The 23,657-nt window shown below is 48.7% G+C and overlaps 1 protein-coding gene across 3 annotated transcripts in view; it reads right to left on the bottom strand.

Annotated features, from left to right (window-relative positions):
• MATN2 (matrilin 2) overlaps window positions 1–23,657 on the bottom strand; it is a 107,506-nt gene that overhangs the window by 47,321 nt on the left and 36,528 nt on the right. For all 3 annotated transcript variants that reach the window (XM_070392093.1, XM_070392091.1, XM_070392092.1), the window contains exons 3-4: window positions 15,004–15,573; window positions 8,442–8,564 (exon numbers count right to left, since the gene is read on the bottom strand). In XM_070392093.1, the coding sequence (XP_070248194.1) occupies window positions 8,442–8,564; window positions 15,004–15,573 (693 nt within the window). The remainder of the gene's footprint in view (window positions 1–8,441; window positions 8,565–15,003; window positions 15,574–23,657) is intronic.

Raw genomic sequence — 23,657 nt, forward strand, 5'->3', positions numbered from 1 at the left:
TTAATCTCTTCTTTTGGAGTTAAAGCAAAATGAACACCCTTAAAGACATGCTCCTGCTGTTATTTACGCTAAGATGTAAAACTCAAAACTGATCGACCACACAACGGAGGAGAGAAGAGTGTTATTAGTACTAAAGGCCTGATGCATGGAATTCGTGCAAGAGTAGGCCTTCCTTCCCCTGGCTGCCCGCACCGGCTTCCCTCTGGCACCTGGGACCCAGGCTTCCCTTGCAGCTCTGGCTTCGTCCAGAAGGTCGTCTGGAAGGACATCCGGAAGGACATCCAGTCTAATTAGCATATTGCGCTTTTATTATTATAGATTTCACTCTGGTGGGAACCAGTGGGATCTCCACCTGCTCAAACTCAAAAGCTCGTCAGAGTTACAGCTCCACAAACACAGGAAAAACCCAAGTCTGCATGTGGGGGTCGGTTCCCTTCTTTTATCATGCCTGAAAGCACTAATCTTATTTTGACAGCTGCAGCTGGATTTAAAGACCGTCGACAGTAACTGTGAGTCATCAGCCTTGCGCTTCTAGGCTGGGAGAAGCAAAACAAGCCCACTGTCCGGAGAAAAACCACCTGTCCGCCAGGCACACCCCAGCTGCGCTCACGCCCTTCTCTCCCCCAGCGGTTCCCTTTGTTGTCCACCAATTCACCTGCACGCTATCAAGATTTCAGTTTTCTTCCGAGAATGGAAAAGAAGGAGGGATCCCCAAAATAAAGCCTTAGAACATAAGTAAATCTGATTGAATTCAGTTGATCAAAATCATAAATGTGAGCGAATAACACCGTACTCTCCTAAAGAGCTTTGCAATGTGCAAAGGGCTGTCACATCATCACATCCTTGGTATAAACCTCCTACTGATGGGATCTCCCAGGGAGAGATCGACTTTAAAACATTTAGGTTAGTGGTTTCCAAACTTGAGCTTACCTCAGAATCCCCTAGAGGGCCTGTTAAAACACACATCCCTGCCCCATCAGTGTGGCTCAGTGGCTGAGCATCGACCTATGAACCAGGAGGTCACTGTTCGATTCCTGGTCAAGGCACATGCCTGGGTTGCAGGCTCAATCCCCAGTAGGGGGCGTGCAGGAGGCAGCCAATCAGTGATTCTCTCTCATCATTGATGTTTCTCCTCTCTCTCCCTCTCTCTCTTTCCCTCTGAAATAAAAAAAATAAAATAAAACACATTTCTAAGCCTCACTCTGAGTCTAGGGTAGGGCCTGGGAATTTGAATTTTCAACACGTTTCTCCACAAAGTTGATGCTGCCGTTGGGGGACCCCACTTTGAGAACCACTTGAAAATAAGAAATCACAGAAGCTCTACAAGGTTCCAACTCACTTCTCCCTGCCGTGTAATAATTCTTTCACAGCTGGGATTTCTCCACTCACATTTAGTCAGTTCAGTTCTCCCACGGGGCCCTACTCATCCAGATTAACCTCCCCCCAACTTTCAAATCCTGCTCCCTGGCACAGCCAGAGCACACTGCATGCAACCATATCCCATTTCTGGGGCCCAGCAGCTCGGCTAAGCAGGAGCCCCATGACCGACTCTCCTCTGCTCAGCAAGTCTCTGCTTCTGCTCGGGCGGTCTCAGCTGTTTACCCTGAGGCTGTGTGCTCCACACTCTGTTGTGGGCTGCCCCGGAGCTCAGGCCCTGACCTTCTCTTTCTCCCTCTAAGACTTATCCATTTGCAGGGTCAGTGAGCACCACCACGCACATCCAGCGAGGCATTTCCTTGAACTCTGACCCTTCATCTCCGGCTGCACCCAACCACTTGTGTGGGCTCTTTCCTGCAGTCACTCGTTTTCTCTCAAAACCAGGTTTCCTCTCTGAGGTTATCTATCCCCCATCTGATGTCATAAACTCCTCCCTGGAGCAGAGATGATTGCTGTGGTCGCCTAACTACTTCTATGGGTATAAGAAACATGTGCACTGAATACATGTTGACTGAACTGATTAGAATTGCATCCTAATTGCATATTTCCTGTTCTGCTCCCCATGTGGGCAGCACAAGGGAAGCCAAGATCTGAGTATTTCTTGGGTCTTGAACATGTAAGAGAAACACTGACTTTTCTCCTTCCCCCCATCCCCTAAGGATGCCTGGCCCATAGAAAAGAGTCAATAAGTACTGAATGAATAAATGAATGGATGGATGGATATGATACTGTTGTAATTAGCTAGTTATTAATAACTAGAGGCCCGATGCACAAAATTTGTGCAAGAGTAGGCCTTCCTTCCCCCAGCTGCAGGCACCGGCTTCTCTCTGGCACCGGGGACCTGGGCTTCCCTCTGGCCGCCGGCCGGCATCTGGGACCCAGGCTTCCCAGTCTTCCCTCGCAGCCCCAGCTTCGTCCGGAAGGACATCCAGTCTAATTAGCATATTATCTTTTATTATTATAGATAGAAAAGGAGCAAAGGGGAGGCCAGACATAGGCATGTCATTTGGGCAGCTTCACCAGGAAGCTGCAATTTCACACCCCCAGGGAACTGCTGGCCCATCCCTTGCAAATCACTGGGGGATGGGGCCCAATAGAGGAGAGATAGATATGCCCAGTGAAGCTGGGGCGACTAGGGAAGGTTCCTCTCAGTCTCACCTGGGAACAGAGATCATTGGGCAGAATGGGCATGGCCACTGCAGGCCCATGAAAATGTGTGACTATATAATCCCCAGAACGAAGGAATTCTCTCTCTTAGTCCTTGGCTCTTGTTCCTGCTACCCTGCATTCACCTGTATTTCCTCCATAGCTTGTGGCCTGTGGACCCCACATGCAGTGGACTGATGGACTGCAGTGGGGAACACAAGCTAAACTAGCCTGATGCTGAGTGGGACTGTCCTAACATGGAATGGAAACTCTGGACACTGTCTTCAATGTAGCTCTATTGAAGCCAGGGGGCTACGCATACAATTTAATAAATCTGACATGTCAACATATCACCATAACCAAGGTAATGACATATCCATCACCCTAAACCAGTGATGGCGAACCTTTTGAGCTCGGCGTGTCAGCATTTTGAAAAACCCTAACTTAACTCTGGTGCCGTGTCACATATAGAAATTTTTTGATATTTGCAACCATAGTAAAACAAAGACTTATATTTTTGATATTTATTTTACATATTTAAATGCCATTTAACAAAGGAAAATCAACCAAAAAAATGAGTTTGCGTGTCACCTCTGACACGCGTGTCATAGGCTCGCCATCACTGCCCTAAACCCTCCAAATTCTCTCCTGCCTCTTGGTAATCCCTCCTCCTGCCCTAACCCTCCCCCTGGCCCCAGGCAACCACTTTCTAAAGTTGGCATTTCCTGAATTTTTATATAAATGGAATCTTTTTATTTCACTATTATTTAAGTTAGAAACTCCAGGACAGTGTCGAGTAGAAGTAATAAGAGTGGACATACTGCCTTGTTCCTTACTTAGGAGGAAAGCATTTAGTCAGGCTCATGCACACTCGTGGGTATGATATTAACTACAGGCTTTTTCATAGATGCCTTTTATTAGGTTGAGGAATTTCCCCTTTATTCCTAGTTTCTGAAAGTGTTTATAATGAATGAATGTTGGGTATTATCCAAGGTTTTTTCTGCATATATTGAAATAATCGTGTCTTTTTTTAAATCTGTCAATATGGTTAATTATATCGCTTGGGGTTTTTTGGATTTGATTATATATAGGTTCTATTTGCCAAGTTTTTAAGAACTTCTGCATCTAAATTGATGAGGAATGTTTGTTATAGCTTTTCTCACTTTAACCATGTGACTGCTTTTCTAGCTCAAGCCCCTTGATTAAACTGTTATATAAAAGCTATTAAATTACTTAAGTATCCTGGGAAAAATAATGTCAGGGACATATCTGAAGAATGAGAGCAATAAAATACATTTAGTATGGTTCTTCAGAGAGAGAGAAATATGTGAAAGTTGGACAAGGACGTTTACATTTTTTTGCCAAGTGAAGTTTTCTAAATGTTGCATTGTAATTATTCTTCCAGATAGATTAATTATTCTAGAAGGAGGGAAAGGAAAGAAAAATTCCTTGTTTAAAAAATAAAAAACAAAGAAAAGGAAACAAGATAAAATTCTTTCTTATTAGTGGGAATTCAAGGGGAAGGGAATGATGGGGAAAACAGAGGTGTGAAGACAGGCACATTTCATGAGGATTTGCCCCCCCGACCCAGCCCCTTTTTTGGGGGGAAAGGGAAAGAGATAAACTTCTACTGAGCCCTGTGAGCTAGGCATTATGCTAACGCTTTTGCATATACCTTATAGGATGGTTTTGGATGGGGAAGACTTTTTGGAGAACAGAAGACTCCACAGTGTGGACCTCCAGCTTATTTCAAGTTGCCCATGTGGACACAAGTTTGAAGGTAAGATTATTTCAAGTGCTTCACCTCGTCTTTGAATGGAAGGGCACATTCTGAGCCACTGGCCAACGGGTGCCCTGAAAAGAGTTATCTGGACAATGAAGAGACCCAACACCAGGTCACCAAAAGATGTATGTACACTTCTTCTGAAAAAGAGGAAATTAATGGGGGTGGGGAGGTAGATAATACTCTTTCAAAATGAAAGGGCCCTCCCTTTTTATTTGGAAAGGGAATTACACTTTTTAGTATATGGCTTCAGATGGCAGAGGTCCGATCAAGGGTGGGCATTACGGGGAGCAGGATATCAGCTCAGCCACTGATCCAGGCTGGAGGGGGAAGAAGGTGCTTTGCAAGGACCTGGTGTCCCAGGGAGCGAGGGTGGTGGACCTGCCCATCTGGGGCTCCAGGAGGGAGCACAATTTCTGGGTTATGTGGGGGAGGGAGCTACAAGTCTGACAGCCAAGGGCCATTACCACTTGAAGAGCCTACAAATGAGCTGTGTCCGCTTCCTCTCTCCACACAGAGTATGAATAGAACACGGCAGATATGGTGGGTGTGTGTGTGTGTGTGTGTGTGTGTGTGTGTGTGAAGGCAGTCACCTAGGAGGCACTGTCACAATCATTATGTACAATGACATATCACAGCAGCTGGTAGTTGTCTTGGGGGGAGGGGGTGATGACAATCATTTGACTGTTAGTCCTGGTGAATTCATCCTGAATTTCCCCTCGGATCAGTGAACTTCTGAACCTGCCTGTTTCCTGGGGTTGGAGGAGTGTCTCTGGTTGTGGGGTTACTCTGCTGCTATATTGGGGCCCTCAAGGATCATGGGAAGGTGTCCATGGTGATTAAGAGCTAAGACTATGGAGTCACATATAGCAGGATTTGTATTCTGATTTGGTCACATTAAGAGCCATACAACCTCAAGTAAACTGTCTAAGCTTTTTTGTACCATGTTTTCTTTAAAGAGACCCAACACCAGGTCACCAAAAGATGTATGTACACTTCTTCTGAAAAAGAGGAAATTAATGGGGGTGGGGAGGTAGATAATACTCTTTCAAAATGAAAGGGCCCTCCCTTTTTATTTGGAAAGGGAATTACACTTTTTAGTATATGCCAAAACGAGAATGATAACACCTACTCTAGGAGCTGCAGTGAGCATGAAGTGAGATAACAATATGAAGCATGGAGGGGAGCCCCTGGCACGTGGTAAACACTTAGGAAGAGGCTACAGTCAGGCTGACGGTGTACAGCACACCGAGCTGGGCAAGGGCTGCGATCGCTTTTGGTGGCAATAACCTTGATCGCCGATCTGATTTACTCTCGTGCGAGAACGTGAGCTCTGAGAGAGCAGGGGCACTGCTGGCTTATTCACTGTCTTATTTCCAGCAATTTGCACGCTGCCCGGCACATCTTATTCCTGGCCAGGCCCACTGAGTCCCTCTCGGTGCTGGCAGGGACTGGTCCCCACAAGCAGCTCATAAACAGAGGTCAGGTATGGCCCAGCCTCCCCTGGGCACAGCTTTTAACTGTCTACCGACCAAAACCATGCACTAACATGGGCTCATCAATGAGATAGGTCTTCATTTGTCACCACCCTTCCCATTTAATGGGTGAGGAAGTTGAGTCAAGGAGTTTAAATAACAGCTCAGGGTGAGAGAGCCACAGCCCAGGACTGATGATGTCAGAATTCGAACCCGGGTCTGTGGACTATAAAGGCCCTGTCCTTTCTGCAAGGCCACTGGTATACCAATTTCAGGCGGGCAAGCAATAGAGTTATCTTTTTCTGAGAGAGTGAGAACTGCTCTTCTGATTGTACATATTAGTCTGGTGCTAAGCTGATAGCAAAGGCAGCTGAACTGCTTCAGAGCGATTGGAAGGCTGGGTCAGATGGGCCGGCTCAGCCCTGGCTCCAGCTCCATCCCTTCTCCCTTAACCAGAAGCCCTTCTCTCCCTTCCCTCCTGCCCCCTCTTCCCTTGCTGCTGGACACCAGTGACTCTCAAAGCGGGGCAGCAATCTATGTCAGAAGTTCACTGATAATGCAGGGTTCTGGGCCCCACGCCAGATCTGCTGACTCTGAGTCCCTGGGGTGAGGCCCAGGGGCCGGCTCCGGTAGTTACTGAAGCTTGAACCACCTCCTGGGTTCACTCACATCCCTCCAACCCCCGGGGCCTCCTTGCCCCTCTATCAGTCTGTCTGAATTCAGCCCAGCAGCTTCTGCTTCATGCTCTTTGCAGCCACAGTTCTGCACAGGATGGGAGCTGAGGCCAGACCAGCACTGGGGGGACCCTGGGGTCTCACAGCTTGAGGTCGGAAAGCCTGGTGGGTGGGGAAGGCCTTGCTCAGGACATCAGGGGAGAAGTTTCTATTTTTATTTGCTGGCCTCCAAATCCTCTGGCTTCACGAAGCCAGCCCACAGACAATGGACATGGGCAGATGCCCAGACCCCAGCAGGTCACGGGGCAGGAGACAAGGACAGGAACTTCTGTGCTCCTAAGAGGGAAGGCAGGAAGGGAGTTAGCAAGGAGGCGGTGGCTGAGCCTCTGTGAAGAAGTTCCTTCAGGGTGGGGTCGGGGGGAGGTTCCTGAAGAGGCTGGAGCAGGAGGTGGGGGAGAGCACCGGGAGAGGATGGAGCGTGTCTAAAAAGCTATTTAGGTGGTTTGCTGAGCAGCGGGCGAGGTGACCTTGCCCGGGCTCTCCCAGTTGCCTAGTAACTCGACTAAACCCCTGAGTCTTTGGTGTGAGTAGTCTGTGATGTGAAAACAGGAAGAGTCGGAGGTTCCAGCAGATCAGGATGAGTCAGGCTGCTCTCAACACCCTGGGATCCGAGGGTCTGAGAGGAGCGAGGACACAGCCCTGGGCTCCACGGCCAGGGAGCCGAGGAGGCAGGCAGGTGTTCCCTAATCTCCGGGGGTTGGCAGGGAGGCTGCCAACCTCTCTCAATCCCAAAACTGAAAAGTGAGAAGACGAGAGGAAAATGCGGTTTGGCTCTATCAATGCCGTACTAATTACAGCCGTTTGTGCAAATGGCTCCCATCAGTGCAGTGGTTCTCAACCTTCTGGCCCTTTAAATACAGTTCCTCATGTTGTGACCCAACCATAAAATTATTTTCGTTGCTACTTCCTAACTGTCATGTTGCTACTGTTATGAATCGTAATGTAAATATCTGATATGCAGGATGGTCTTAGGCGACCCCTGCGAAAGGGTCGTTCGACCGCCAAAGGGGTCGCGACCCACAGGTTGAGAACCACTGCATTAGTGCTTCATTGCTTACCGTGCGGTATAATCACAGTTACGCACTGCATGACTACCCGTCCGGTTAGCTGGGTTTCATTTGCCTCCATGTGGGCCCGTCTTCCTTGCTTTGGTAGCCTGGGTGTCCTAATGCAGTGGCTTTATTTACAACTTGAAAAAGGGACGCGCACAACAGTCAGCATTTGAGTAACTCTCTCCTCCGAGAGGCGGGTTACCTCGTGCTGGCTCAAAGGCACTCTGTCTAGTTTTCGGGCTTGGCCAAAAAAGAATGTGGATTCCATCAACACATATCTGTTTGCCCCTTTCTCTTTAGGATCCTATAAAGTGTCCTTCACCAGAGCAAGTAGACCCCGGGGCACATCTAAAGCAGAACTTGAATAATCATTCCCAGCCCATGTTACTAACTCAGCCTAAGTCCACGCTTCTGAGGAGAAACTAAAATATGGAGACAGTTCCTCTGGGAACAGTTAATAGAGACAGGGGATGAAAAGGCTCGTTAGCAGTTCTCCCCAAAGAACAGCTTGGAAGTAAAAGACACCAGCTCATGAATTCAAGGCGGCTATTTCTGGGAAGTACCTCCAACCATCTTCCACACTCTTCCTGATGGCCTACTATGTGCTTGACTCTGGCCCAGGCACTATGATGGCAGTGTGGGGGGTGGAGGTCAACACAAAATATATGAATTACAAAACCTGGTTTCTATTGTTAGGGAGGCAATGGCTTGGCTGGGCGAGGGGCCACGGATGACTTAAATGGGCCCAGATGAAGGAAGAGGGAGCGGGAGAGAAGAGGAGGACAGTGTGGATGCATCAGCCAAGCAATCTTACTTCTGCAAGTTGTCTGATCCGCGTTGAGGATGTATCCTTGTTTGCACCTGCAGACGTACGAGCCAGGGGTGTTGATGCAGAAGTGGGCACAGTTATGCTCCAGGAGGCTGCACATGTGGGCCACTGGAAAGAAACACACAGCAAGTTAAGGCAACGATAATGCCTTCTCTAACTTCATGCACCCTGCCAACACTTATTCATAACCTACTCTGGGGTGGAGAGAGCAGGGCCCAAAGAGAAACAAGCTTCAGTCCCCACCCTCACAGGGGTTTACAGCCTCTGGTCAGATGAGATAGTTCTAGATAAGATGCTATCTGCCATACCCAGATAAAGGACCATGGAGGGCTAAAGGGAAATGACGTTAGGCTAAGCCATGTAAAATTGCCAGTATCCAACTAAAACCAAGTCTAAATGATCGACAAAAGGAGAAATGTTCTGGTTCAATTAATAATACCCGACTGGTGAGTAGGAAGATCACAAAGCCTGCTGATACCAGAGGGGACTTTGGCAAATGTGTGGATTTCAGGAGGCAGCAATGGAGTTGGAGGAAAAGCTATTAGTTAAATGAGAAGAATCAACAGTTTTGCCCTGTCCTGTGTTGCTCAGTGGTTAGTGAGTGCATGGCCCTGCACATGGAAGGCTGCAGGTTTGATTCCTGGTAAAGGGCATGTACCTGGGTTGTAGGTTTGATCCCAAGCCCCAGTAGGGGTGCGTGCAGCAGGCAATCAATTGATGTGTCTCTCTCCCATCGATGTTTCCCTCTTTCTCTCCCCCTTCTTCCCTTCCATTCCCTCTAAAAAAAAAAAAATCAATAGAAAAAATATCCTCGGGTGAGTAGTAACAACAACCAAAAAAGTATCAACAGTTTCTCAGGATCATAAATCCCAAGAATAGTGTAATGTTTTTAATATGCAAAAGTGTTATGCTGAATTTTGAGAGTAAAATAATGCATTCATATGTTCCATATTTCATAAGCTTTATGCCTCATTTTAAAATATTTCTGCAATTAGTTTTTGAAGTACCTCAGCTTTCAGATATATCAGTTCTTGCATAAATCTGTCTGGAGCTCATAAAAATTCTTATTTTTTTAATATTTTAATTTATTACTTTACTCAAAATGATGCAACTTGAACATATTTAAAACTTACCAACATCAGTATAAACAAGTTATGCAAGTGTTCTCAAAAACAAGAAAGATGACCATATGTAGAAATATATTTGTAGAAACTAAAACAAAAGAGGCTTTCAAACGCTAAGAACAATCCCATTAATCCATTGCTCAGAAAAACTCAGCTACCAATGAAAGCGCCGGTATAACTCAGGTATATGTCTCCTTACTTCTAAGTAAGAAACACGGTGAGCGCTATATGAAGTAGGGGAGTAAAACTTATTTATTTCATAACAATACGATTTAGAATGATCATTCTGAGTTTATGACTATAAGCTCCTAAGATACAAATAAGACACAGGTCACATTAGGAAAGTTCATAGATGAAATACAATCATTTTTACTTTGGTGTGAAATAAATATCTGTTTTTGTGACCATGGGCAACTTCAGTAATCTCTGTGCATAAAATGGAAATAATAATAGCACCTACCTCATAAGGGCCTTGTAAGGGTTAAAATAATCAATGATAAAGTGCTTAGAACAGTGCCCAGTACCTGGGGAATGAGTGTGCTGATGTGTTAACCGTTAAGCAGCTAAGGACAGGCGTGATGGCCTTCTGTTTCGTTTTACATACATGGGCTCATCCTATATATGTTGATCCTCAACTTGGTTTTCACTGAACATTACTCACAGAGTCTATCTATGCTGGTATATACCATCTGTCACGGAACCTGAGATTCACCCCCATTTCAGAGTTGTTAAAATGAGAGGACACATACAGTTGATACTCATTATTTGCAGATTCTGTATTTGCGAATTCACTTCCTGGCTAAAATGTATTTGTAACCCTACAGACAATATGCACAGTGCTTTCACAGTCCTTCGTGGACATGTTCAGAGCGAGGGGACGTCTGAGCCGCCTGGTGCGCATGCTGCCAACTGGGGTTGATCAAGGCGCTGCTCGGCCTTGAATTCCTGCTCTCAGACTGTAGGCAAGCGTCCTTTTCAAGGTCTCCTCAGTGCCATGGCTTTGGCATCTGTGTGCTCTTTGCTGGTGTTCTGCTGTGGAAGGTGGCCCCAAGCGTAGTGCTAGGGTTTGCTGAGTGCTAGTGAAGTGTGTCTCGTGTCCCAAGTGCAAGAGGCTGCGATGCCATTTATGGAGAAAATGTGCATCAGATCAATTTTGTTCAGGCATGAGTGATAGTGTTGTGGGCTCCGAGGTCAAAGCTAGTGAATCAACAATTGGTATTAGATAAAGTCTTTAAACAAAAAACACACATAAAACAAGGTTATGTGTTGATCAGGTGACAAACATGTGACCAGAGCCTCACAGGAACCTGTTTTGCTCCTAGGAGCAATGAAACAGTATTCGCTAATTGTGTTCACCGTTACTTTTATAGAACACTAGAGGCCTGATGCATGTAATTCATGCAAGAGTAGGCCTTCCTTCCCCCAGCTGCTGGCACCGGCTTCCCTCGAAGCCCCGGCTTCGTCTGGAAGGTAGTCCAGAAAAACGTCCAGTCTAATTAGCATATTATGCTTTTATTATTATAGATAATTGCTGAAATAATGAGAATCAACTGCATATCTTACATGTGATCAAATACACTGACTCTCATTGATTCCTTTCTATCGCTTTACCCGTTGTTCATATGATTCATTGTACTTGGCCACTTCCCCATCGGTTGACATCTGAGCAGGTCCCAAATCTTTGCTTTTGCAATCCTCTGATGAACATTCCCAAACACACCTCCTCAGACACACGCACAACTGTTTCTCCTGGACTTCGCCCTAGTCTGAACGATACAGCCGATTGCCTGGCAAGGTCTCTCACCAGCAATGCCTGAGAGAATGTCCAACCCCCTCCAAACCTCAGCACTCGGCCTCATCAACTCCAAGTTCTTGACAGAATTGTGAGGGGAAATCATCATCCTGTTTTGAATGTGCATTTGCTTTGCGCCTGGAAAGCTCTCTGCTTTTACTACTGCCGGAGTCAAGTTACCCACGGGCACAAGGCATTCCTGATGAACCCTTAGCGTGTCACTGTTTCCCTTTATAATGAAGGAGGTCTGAAGTCTAGGAAACCAGCTACGCAGCACTTAGAACTGGTGCAAGGCCTGGCTGGTGTGGCTCAGTGGCTGACCATCGTCCTGTGCACCGGGGAGGTCACTGGTTCAGTTTCCGGGCAGGGCACATGCCCAGTTTCGGCTCAATCCTCAGTGGGAGGCGTGCAGGGGGTGCAGCCGATTCTTATTTCTCTCTCACTGATGTTTCTATCTCTCCCTTGTCCCTCTCCCTTCCTCTCTCTCTAAAAATCAATTAAAAACATTAAAAATAAAAAAAGAATTGGTGCCCCGGGGACCCTGGTAGATGAAAAAGGAAGACAGACAGGAGATGTGGGGCAGAGAAAGTACCTGTGCGAGCAGACAGCACAGTGGTGAAGAGAACGGCTTCTGGAAACAGACCAGCGCTCCGCTTCGCCACTTACCGTGCGTGGCCTTGTCAGAATTACTTAATTTCTCTAAACCAGTGGTTCTCAACCTGTGACCCCTTTGGCGGTCGAACGACCCTTTCACAGGGGTCGCCTAAGACCATCCTGCATATCAGATATTTACATGACGATTCATAACAGTAGCAACATTACAGTTATGAAGTAGCAACGAAAATAATTTTATGGTTGGGTCACAACATGAGGAACTGTATTTAAAGGGCCAGAAGGTTGAGGACCACTGAAACTCCACTTCCTTCACCTGTCAGATGGGGAAATTAAAAGAACTACTGCATAGTTTTAGAGTGACAGCGTGTCACTGAGGCTTGTTTGGGCTGTGCACCATAGAAGACACTGGAACCAGGAGACCGTAGCTCAGTGTAATGGGAAAAGCGCTGGCTGAGAGGGTCTGAGGCAGCCCCTCTCCTGGCTGCCGCTGGTGGGACAGGGTTTGACGGTCAGAGTCCTTTCTTGGCATTTAGGAACTAGAACTGAGAAAAAGGGGGCTTAAACCACAGGCAATGGTGGTCCATGGGCTGATATGCTCTGTGCCCATGGACCACAGGAGTCCATGGGGCAGCAGAGGGAAGAGATGGAGAGAAGGCAGGACTGTCAATCATTACTCTCTCCATAATTCCATGAGTAATATCATGCAACCCCTCCTTTCTCAACCTAGTTCAAGTTGAATTTCTACTACTTTCAACCCAAAGAGTGCCAGACATTTTTACTAAGGTAGGATAAAAAGTTTCCATCGGCAAATCTCTCTGGGTGAGTGTGCAGTGAGTCCGTGAGCATCGGGCCCTGATGCCTGGCTCTCCCCTGGGCGGGGCCTTTGTGATGTGACTGGCGGGGACGTGCCAGCCCTGCCTCCTCGCCTGGCCTGCGCGTGGTCTCATTTCTCAGGGGTGGAAACTGGGTCAAGGCTTTGTGTTCAGGGGGAGGAATCATTCATCAGCAGGCTGCTATTGGCAGGACTGGATTTTTTTTAACCAGGAATTATGAATGTTCACAAATGTCTATTAATGAATGCATGAATGATTAAAGGGATAATCAAAGGAGTGGTGGGGCTGACTGGGGCTCTTGAAAGGAACAATTACTGGGCATGGAAAGTCAACATCTGTTGAAGCCAATCTGCCCTCCCAATGAACACAACAGGGCCTCAAAGGGCGCAGTAAGTGCAGACTTTGCCCAGGTTGGTTGGTGAAAGGTGTGTCTGAGGAACACTTTTAGGGCCTGACACTGAGACTGGCCTGGGTGGGGTGGGGAGGGTGGGGCTATTAGGATAGGAACGGCCAGCCTCTGGGCTCCAAATACCAGGCTAGGTTGATAAATCAGGTACCGGAAGGTTAATTAAAAGCAGCCCTGCCCCGGTTATAATGAGTTTTCAGGGACAGACATGCATTTTCAGCCCCTAATTTCCGTGCCCTCTCTCACTGGGTGGCAAAAGTGGTGGACCCCAAGATGTGTAGGTTTTGGTCATCCTGTAGGCAAGGCGCCAATCACAGGACAGCTGGCCTCCAAGTTTCTCTGGTGGTCTCAGGGGTGGCCTGGGAATGCCGCCTCAGGAGTCCTACCCCACCCCTGCTGTGGCTGGTGAGGGAATTCACTGCCCATGGCTATAAGGCCACCGCGGTTTCCAAGTTCACGTCCACACAGCCAGTGAGAGCCAGAGCCAGGACTCGCACTCAAGGGCAGCCTGGCTCCAGAGCGCATCTCTTCCTGGCCGCTCGATCAAGGTTCCCGCCTCACTCCTACTGGGAGACCGAGACCCAGCAGCGCTCACAGCTCCGACTGAGCACCTGCACGGCAGCCCTGCCTCCCTCTGAAACCCTGTCCCTGGGTGCCATGGCCTCCCCTCCCCGCCTGTCCCTCACCAGCACTTTTCAAACTGTGGGTCATGACTCCTTAGCAGGTCACCAAATTAACAGGGAATCTGGACTCATTTGTTGTTGTTTTTAAGTGAAATAGAAAGAAACAATAGAAATTATCATTCCTTTCCTGGCTTAAGGCAGTCGTCCCCACCACACAGCCGGTGAAACTCCTACTCATTTTTCAAGTCTGTGTAGCACACAGTGGTTACGACGTTGGTTCAGAGCCAGAACGCCTGGGTTCATTCACATCTCAACTCTACCACTTAGTGCTGTGTGACCCTGGACAAGTTACTAAATCTCTCTGGGTCTCAGTTTCTTTTTCTATAAAATGGGAATTACAACTAGCACCTACTTCACAGGTTTGTTGTGTGAATAAAATGAGTTAACATATGCTAATAGCTCAAAACAGCGCATATTAAAATCAATAAAGGTTAGTGATTCTGATTATTACTCCTGCTTAAAGCTCTCCTGGAGCCCCTAGGTCAGCCGTGGGCAAACTACGGCCCGTGGGCCGGATCCGCCCGTTTGAAATGAATAAAACTAAAAAAAAAAAAAAAAGACCGTACCCTTTTATGTAATGATGTTTACTTTGAATTTATATTAGTTCACACAAACACTCCATCCATGCTTTTGTTCCAGCCCTCCGGTCCAGTTTAAGAACCCATTGTGGCCCTCGAGTCAAAAAGTTTGCCCACCCCTGCCCTATAGGTGGACCCAGGCTTTTTTGTTTGTTTGTTAATCCTCACCTGAGGATATTTTTTCATTGCTTTTCAGAGAGAGTGAAAGGAAGGGAGGAAAGAGGGGAGAGAGAGAGAGACAGAGAGTGAGAGAGACATCAATGTGAGAGAGACATATCAATTGGCTGCTTCCCACATGACTGGGGGCTGGGAGCAAACCGGCAACCCAGGTACGTGCCCTTGACCAGAAATCAAACCCAAGACCCTTTGGTGCCAAAAAATCGCCATGTTTACTTTGGCCTTTGCTGAACCCCTTGCAGGCACAGTCCCTGGGATGAGGCAGCACAGACTGAACCTGGAAGATGAATAAAGAGACCCTAATGATGCCCCTGGGAGAGCCATGGGGGCAGGACTTACTGCACAGCTTGTTCTGGAACACGGAGGTCAGCGTCTCCATCTGGCTGAAGTTGGCCACCAGGAAGACGTGGTCCTCGTGAGGCTCGCTCCCGATGGCCTTCAGCGTGTTGAGGTCCACCTGGCCCACACCGATGGCGAAGATCAGGATGCCTGTGTCCCGTGCCTTTGCAGCCACCTCGGCCACGGAGTCCTGGGGTCTCCCATCCGTCACAATCATTATGACCCGTGGCACATTCTCCCTCAGGGGCCGGGCCCCCTCTGCTTCCGAGAAAGCGATGTTCAGGGCGTACTGGATGGCCAGCCCGGTCATGGTGCCCGTGGACAGGTGCCTCATCCTCTTGACGGCGCGCTCCACCTCGGACTTCCTCTTGAAGGTCTTGAGGGAGAACTCGTTCTTAACGGTGCTGCCATATTGGAGCAGGCCCACTCTGGTGATGTCAGGGCCAATGTCCAAGAACTGCAGGATGTCCAGGATGAACTCCTTGACCTTGGCGTAGTCGTGGGTGTTCACGCTGCGGGAGCTGTCAATGATGAAGACCAGGTCTGCCCGCTTATTTTCACAGGAGCTCTCTGGGGAAAGAGGAGGGTGACATGCGTTAGAAGAGCGTGAGGAACGCAGTACAAGTTGGCTATTGTGGGAAACCATATCTCCAATCTCCATCAGTTTCTCTTCACACCTGGAAAAGTTGTAAGGGTGTCTGTGAAAGTTGCAGGTGCATGTGCACGGCTGGGTGATCATGAGTATTGGCTACAAACAAATACTATTTCTTTTCACAAGAAAAACGAACACTTTCGTTTTCTAGAAAGTCATCAATCCAGTTTTCAGGTGGCCAAACACCTGATTGGGGTCAAAATGATTTCATTATTTACTGTAGGCCACAGAAGCTTGCCCAGATCCTGCAGGAAATGAGGAAGAAGCTAGGATAGAGACCAATGTCAATGATAGGGACCAACGTCTACCTGGGGAGACTTAGCTAACGGGACAAGTGGAAGAGCAGCTGGTATGAAACTGGGTGGTCACAGGGACATGAGTTGGGCTGGGTTCAAGGTCCTGATACGAGCTGGCCTTGTGGGTACCAGCTTGTATTTGGGGTGCCAGCTTGGAATTGAGAGAAGGCACCAATGGAGAGGGTGGATGAAGGAATAAGTGAAAGAGGGACTGCTAGGAGTCACAGGTAGGAATTAAGTTGGAGGGGTTGCCCGAAGCCAGTGATAAAAGGCCTTTAAATTCAGACTGAGAAATTTGTACGTGATACCACAAGGGGTGGACGTAATATGATTAGCATCATGCAACTTACGTCTTCTGCAGATAAGTCATGTAATAAGATGTCAATTGATGTGGTAGTGGTTTGCAAGGTGGGTGATCAGACCACTGCTGCACTAATTTGGCTGAGAGGGGGTACTCAATCTCAGTCAGGGCAGTGGGGAAAATGGCTAAGGGACCCACCAAGAAGTATTTCTTCAAAGGACACAGTTAAACTGGGAAAAGGCAAATGTTAAGTCTCTTCCTTATCACAACCACCACCAGACTTATTCCGTAAGCACCCAAGAAGAAGGCTATGTGAGGCTTAAGTCCGTAGATGGAACGCACTGCATTCTGGGGGAAGGATGCTATTGGGTGACATGAGAGACCTCCTACCCCAGAGGGCGGAAGTGGGCATTCCTGCTGGAATTTCTCAGATGTTCTGAGCGACTGCCTCCAGCCAGGGGGAGTCCCTCCTCCCTTCCCCAGTCTTTGCCGCTAAATCCACATTCGATAGGGATTAGAAAAGGAATCTCAAATGCTTGCCCTAATTCCCAAACACCACAGCTGCAAGAAGGAGAGAGAAAGCCAGAAATGAAACAGTGAACCCAGTCATTAAAATGAGAACTAAGAAAGGCCCATGAGGTCATCCCGTCCAGGCCGGCTTGCCAGGCCGTGACTCGCCTGAGCGCCTGCACCCACACCTCGTCCACTGCAGCTCACACGTCTAACAATTCGAGGGGAGGAAACACTCTGAAACGCCAGCATCCTGGCAGGAAACCCACCTTCTGCCACACCCACGTGTAGGACTGGGGGCTGCGTGAATGTAAGGCCCCCGCGGGCCCCGGACACTGTCTTTGAGGACTCTGGGAGAAGATCCATGTAAAACCTGGCATTTATAGGATGTTTTAAAATCCTTTTTCCAGAGGCCTATTATCATGATGATCTCATTCGATCTGCAGAGCAAGCTCTGGAGAAAAGAGCCAGGGGTATCACATCCATTGGGCAGAGGAGAGAATGGAGGTGCTGAGAGTTTGGAAACCTCTTATAATTAAGAGAAAGAAAAAACTACAGGGAGACAACATGGATGCCCACCTTGTTGGGTGGTTGTGAGAATTTAAGAAAACAGCCCAGCCCAACCCTAAGCCCTGGGGGCGGCGCCCACCCCGAGAGACACCTGGAAGGAGTGCCTTTTTCTAAGGTTCACGGAGGCGCCATAGTCTAGCACATGGCCCTGGGTTGGAGCAGTGGATGCAGACCCACGGGTCCCAAGAAAGAAGACAGGGTCCAGGAGCAAGGCTGAGCCCTTTCTAGGAGCCTTACCTGCCCCCCCCCCCCCCCCCCCCCCGATATCTCCCACCTTTGATTGATGTGTGAAGTTACTTCATGGAGAATGTGGCCCAATGCTCTCCACCTGCTGAGAACTAGGACCAGGCCCAGACCCCCCACGGAGGAGGAGATGCATGGAAGGACCCTGGGAAGGGAGGGAGGCAGACAGCGACTGTTCCCCTGAGAACGCACTTCCTCTTTGGAAACAGGAAATGAGTCCTCCTGGGACTGGGATTCTTACTGCGGTTCTTGGTCACGGTGTCAACATCCACCAAGCATCACGATCAGTTTACAGGGAAGCCTGGAAACCCTGCAGGGAACGGTGTGCTAAATGGATGCGTTCCTGTCAAAACAAATGGGTAGTCTTCACAACGCCTGGACATTTGCAAAAATACCACAAAGGTTCAAAATGTTGTTGGAGGTGACGAGGGAGCTGTGACTGTGAGTTGACAATGAGTCCTGGCAGCCAAAGTGACCCAGTTTCCTTTAAGACGTCTCCTCGGGTCCCTGGAAGGCTCACAACCAGTCACAGTTTGTCCCTGAAAGGGCCCAGTCAGTGGTTCTCAAGGTTGGGGTGCCTCCCAATTCCCTCCCTCCCAATTGCTGATAACTAAGACCAGTGGCCACACCCTCAGAGCTTCTGATTCTACAGGTTTAGGGTGGAACCTGAAAATTTGCGTTTCTTGCACGTTCCCAGGTGATGCTGCTGCTCCAGGGACCACACTCTGAGAACCACCAGAAAAGGAGTTCTGGCGAGTCAGTACCGCACTATCTCACTGTGAATTCCCCAAAGCGGGAAACGCACCTCATCCATCCATCCATCTGTGTAACCAAGCAGTCAGATACACAGTAAGCCCTCATCAAAGATTGTATGCAACCTTGGAAATATTTCCTCCTCTCAGGGTTGCTGACTTGTCACCAATCAGCCTCCCTCGTTCTGGCTAAACTCAATCTTGACCCTGCAATTGTACAGTAAATACTTGGTGCCATCTGCCTGGGAAGATCCGGGCTCGTCTGGAGAAGGGAGAGATGTGAACCTTTATGATCAGGGTAAAATAATGTCATCCAGAGGCTGGGAGGGAGCTCTGAAATGCTCAGCAGGGAAGCCCTATGATCTATTTTTTTTTTTTCTGGAAGGGAGAGGGAGATAGAAACATCAATGAGAGAGAATCATTAATCGGTTGCCTCCTGCACGCTCCCCCCACACACACACTGGGGATTGAACCCACAACCCGGGCTTATGCCCTGACCTGGAATCATAGGCTAACACTCAACCACTGAGCCCGGCCAGCCTGGCTGAGTCCTATGATCTTAGTGCAAGTCTAGCCTCCACCACTTTCTGTCCATGTGGTCTTGAGCCTCTCCTTGACCTCTTTAACCCACCGTCTGCTCTTCTGTGAAAGGGATAATAATACCTCACCAGGCTGCTGTAGGACTTGAAAGAGAATATAATAATAATTTATACCTACTGTTACTGAGCACTTAGTAAGTACTAGGCCTTACTCTGACAGCTTTCCTTATGTTGGCTTATTTATTTTCCCCACTCGCCTTAGGGCGTAGGGACTGTTACTAGTCCCATTTTGCAGATGAGGACAGTGAGTCTAGAAAGGTTAAATAACTAGCTCTGGGTCTCATACTTAGGGAGTAGAGCTGCCGGGATCTGAATCCCATCTATCTTGTCTGGCTCTGTAGCCCATGCTTTTAACCACCAAGCAATGCCCAGAAATGATTGTGTCATTTAGACCTGCCATTCCCGGAGTGCTCCAGGTGCACTGGGACCTCACCAGCCCTCAGCGTGCTGCAGGTGCACTAGGTTCTCAGCACGTTCCAGGGGGACTAGGCCCTCAGCGTGCTGCAGGAGCCCTGGGACCACACGGCCCTCAGCGTGCACTGGGACTGCACAGCCCTTATCGTGCTGCAGGTGCACTGGGACTGCACAGCCTTCATCGTGCTGCAGGTGCACTGGGACTGCACAGCCTTCATCGTGCTGCAGGTGCACTGGGACCACACGGCGCTCAGCATGCACTGGGACCACACGGCGCTCAGCGTGTACTGGGACCGCACAGCCCTCAGCGTGCACTGGGACCACACGGCCCTCAGCGTGCTGCAGGTGCACTGGGACCACACGGCCCACAGCGTGCTGCAGGTGCACTGGGACCACACGGCCCTCAGCGTGCACTGAGACCACACGGTCCTCAGCGCGCTACAGGTGCACTGGGACCACACGGCCCTCAGCGTGCACTGGGACCGCACGGCCCTCAGCGTGCTGCAGGTGCACTGGGACCACACGGCCCACAGCGTGCTGCAGGTGCACTGGGACCGCACGGCCCACAGCGTGCTGCAGGTGCACTGGGACCGCACGGCCCTCAGCGTGCTGCAGGTGCACTGGGACCGCACAGCCCTAAGCGTGCTGCAGGAGCACTGGGACCGCACGGCCCTCAGCGTGCACTGGGACTGCACAGCCCTCAGCGTGCTGCAGGAGCACTGGGACCGCACGGCCCTCAGCGTGCTCGAGGTGCACTGGGACCACACAGCGTGCTGCAGGTGCACTGGGACCGCACGGCCCTCAGCGTGCTGCAGGAGCACTGGGACCGCACGGCCCTCAGCGTGCTCCTGGTGCACTGGGACCACACGGCCCTCAGCGTGCTCCTGGTGCACTGGGACTGCACAGCCCTCAGTGTGCTGCAGATGCACTAGGTTCTCAGCATGTTCCAGGTGCACTGGGACCACACGGCCCTCAGCGTGCTGCAGGTGCACTGGGACCGCACGGCCCTCAGCGTGCTGCAGGTGCACTGGGACCACATGGCCCTCAGCGTGCTGCAGGTGCACTGGGACCACATGGCCCTCAGCGTGCTGCAGGAGCACTGGGACCGCACAGCCCTCAGCGTGCTGCAGGTGCACTGGGACCGCACGGCCCTCAGCGTGCTCGAGGCGGACTGAGACTGTACCGGCTCTCTGGGGCCAGTTCTTTTCTTCCCTGGATTCACAGGGACTGAAAGCTATGGCCCAAACTCATGTGCCTCCTGCCAAGTGCTTCTCCTCTGCTAAATGTCTACTTGTATTTTTTTATTTAATAAAAGCATGAAAACAGATGCTCGCCTCCCGAGATCAGGCTGCAAGCTGTTCCCATTCTCATCCCCTTGGCAAGTGCTTATTGAGAGATCAGAGGAGCAAGGCCATGGAGACTGAGGGCTGGGACAGGAGAGATGGAGCTGAGGCCATGGATCTCTGAGGGTCTGTGGGGAACAGGAGGGATGTGGCCCGGACAATAGGCAAATGCCCAGGGTGGAGTGGGGAAGGGAGATGGATTTCAGAGAATGTGATATTTCATATTCATTCCCAGCAAAGTTCCCACAAGCAGATGGTTTGTGGGCACTTAAAAAAAACTATAGAAAATTGAATGATACAAGTGAAAAAAAGTAACAATTCCTAGAACAGTATAAGGGTATATTATATGAACTAGGCAACTAGAGTATGATTTCTGGGCAGAATTAAAGGATGACTTGAGGGTGGTGATCATGGAATTGAAATGAGATCAATAACATGGTGTGTGTTTTGCTACAGCTACAGGTGTAGGAGGATAACAGGCAAAAGTTAATTTAACCAGAGCTGTCATTTAGCCAAGCGAGAGTGATGAATCAGGCAAAAGCAATCGACAGGAAGACTACAATGATTTCCTGTGGAATTACCCTGGGGGAGCAGGGAGTAGAAGAAATGAGGGGATGAAGGACAGAGAAGAAGCAGCAGGATCAATGGACTGAAAGTCCAGGTAAGGTCACAGTTATTGACGTTGGAATACTAGAAGGTTTACAAGGGGTGAGCTGGGAAGATAGGAGGTTTGAACTGAGATTATGGCGGGACTGCAATCATTATAATCACAGGGTCAAGAGTATGATAAGAGGGGCAATAGCTGAGAGATAGTGGAGGATAAGAATATTGGAGGAAAGAAAGGCAAAGCTATTCAGGGATCATTCATGTGGATATTGAAATCACCAAGAATTATGGCAAGAGTAACGTTGAAGAAAGTGGCAGTGAGCCAGGGGCTAAAACTGTTCTAGGAATAATCATGGTTGTTGTTTTTTCAATTCCCAAAGAAGGAACAGAAACACTAAGAAGCAGATGCAAATGTCATAAAGGGACAGAGAAAAAAACTAGCTCATCGCAAGTTTCAAAGGGACACTGGGGAGAAAAATTAAGGCTGCTTTATAATGAGAGAGAGGGAGAGGGACAAAGGGAGAGAGAGCCTGGCTGGAACGGCTCAGCGGTTGAGCATGGATCTATGAACCAGGAGGTCACAGTTCAATTCCCGGTCAGGGCACATGCCGGAGTTGCAGGCTTGATTCCCAGTAGAGGGCTTGCAGGAGGCAGTCGATCAGTGATTCTCTCTCAGCATTGATGTTTCTCTCCTTCTCCTTTCCTCTCTGAAGTCAATAAAAATATATTTTTAAAAAAGGAAAGAAAGAGGGAGAGAGAGATCATTATTATTATTATTATGAGCCAGCAGGAGTGTAAGAAGGGGAAAAACATATATAATTTATGATTTCATTCCTAGATGGGATGGATCAGGTGAGTCGGGAATTCTATATTTGGATGTCAGCGATGCAAATGATTGATTCTAGGGGAAGAAATGAAGATTCCACATTCACCAGTTAGGTAAAGCCAGACATTCAACAGATATTTAGTGAGTACCTACTGTGTGTCAGGCTCTGGGAATACAATGAAGGAAAGACTCCCAATTGTGAAAGGCAGGCATACAGACAAATAATAGCAGGATACAGACTATAAAGACGGAGTGCTAGGGAGGGGGTGGGAGGATGCTGACTTCCGCTCTGCCTGACTGCCTGGTCGAGGGCAGGCTTAGCAATGCCCTTTACTCTTCCTCTCTGTCAGACATCACTCTCCCGCTCGGCCGGCACGCAGCCTCAGGATCCTACAATCTCCTGGAGTTGGCACATGAAATTGAGTCATTTTACCAACCTGGTTTTAGTGTCTGGTGCTCTATAACAAAGACTGAGGTACTCAATTTTACCTATTTCCGAGAAACCGAAAGAAGGGTAAATTAGCTCATTATACAATCAGCCCTTAAAAACACAGGTTTGAACTGCACAGGCCCACTTATACACGGATTATCTTCAATAAATACCGTAAACATGCCCTAACCGGTTTGGCTCAGTGGATAGAGCGTCGGCCTGCGGACTCAAGGGTCCCAGGTTCGATTCCGGTCAAGGGCATGTACCTTGGTTGCGGGCACATCCCCAGTAGGGGGTGTGCAGGAGGCAGCTGATCGATGCTTCTCTCTCATCGATGTTTCTAACTCTCTATCCCCCTCCCTTCCTCTCTGTAAAAAATCAATAAAATATATTAAAAAATATATACCGTAAACGTATTTTCTCTTCTTCATGATTTTCTTAATAACATTTTCTTTTCTCTAGCTTCCTTTATTCTCAGTATTTGTACAGTATATAATACACATAACATACCAAGGACGTGTTTATCGACTGTTTATGTTATCGGTAAGGCTTCCGGTCAACACGGGGCTGTTAGCAGTTAAATTTGGGGGGAGTCCAAAGTTATTCATGATTTAAACTGCAGGGGGTTGGCGCCTCTAACCTCTGCAATGCTCACGGGTCAACTGTACTCATGAGACACTGATTATTAGTGCCAACATTATTTTTCAATGAGAAATAAGAAGGGTGGGCAGACAAGACTGGCCACATCAACAGTGCGCCCATAACCTTCCAGATAAAGCCCCATTCACGACAGAGGGCTGTCAGGCGGGCCAGGGGTCAGAGCAAAGAAAAGAGAAAGGTCATAAGAATTAGTCGCCTCAAACTGTAACAGTGGTGCTTACCTACTATTATAAGAATATATAAATCCCTCAGGGAAATTGCATCTGGTTTGTGTGACTTGGACTTTATGGGCTGGTCAGAGAAAGAGAGAGACACAGAGACGGAGAGGAAAGACGACCACGCAGCACAGCACTGCAATCCCATCTGCCTTAGTGCGGGGTGAGCTTGTGCCCACGGGTGCCTGAGATGTGGCTCTGTGCCACCTCCTGTGGTTCCTTCCCCACGTACCTCCA

This window comes from Myotis yumanensis, unplaced genomic scaffold, assembly GCF_028538775.1.
Source record: "Myotis yumanensis isolate MYYU_CA2020_CCGP unplaced genomic scaffold, mMyoYum1.0.hap1 SCAF_15, whole genome shotgun sequence".
NCBI classification, from domain to species: domain Eukaryota; kingdom Metazoa; phylum Chordata; class Mammalia; order Chiroptera; family Vespertilionidae; genus Myotis; species Myotis yumanensis.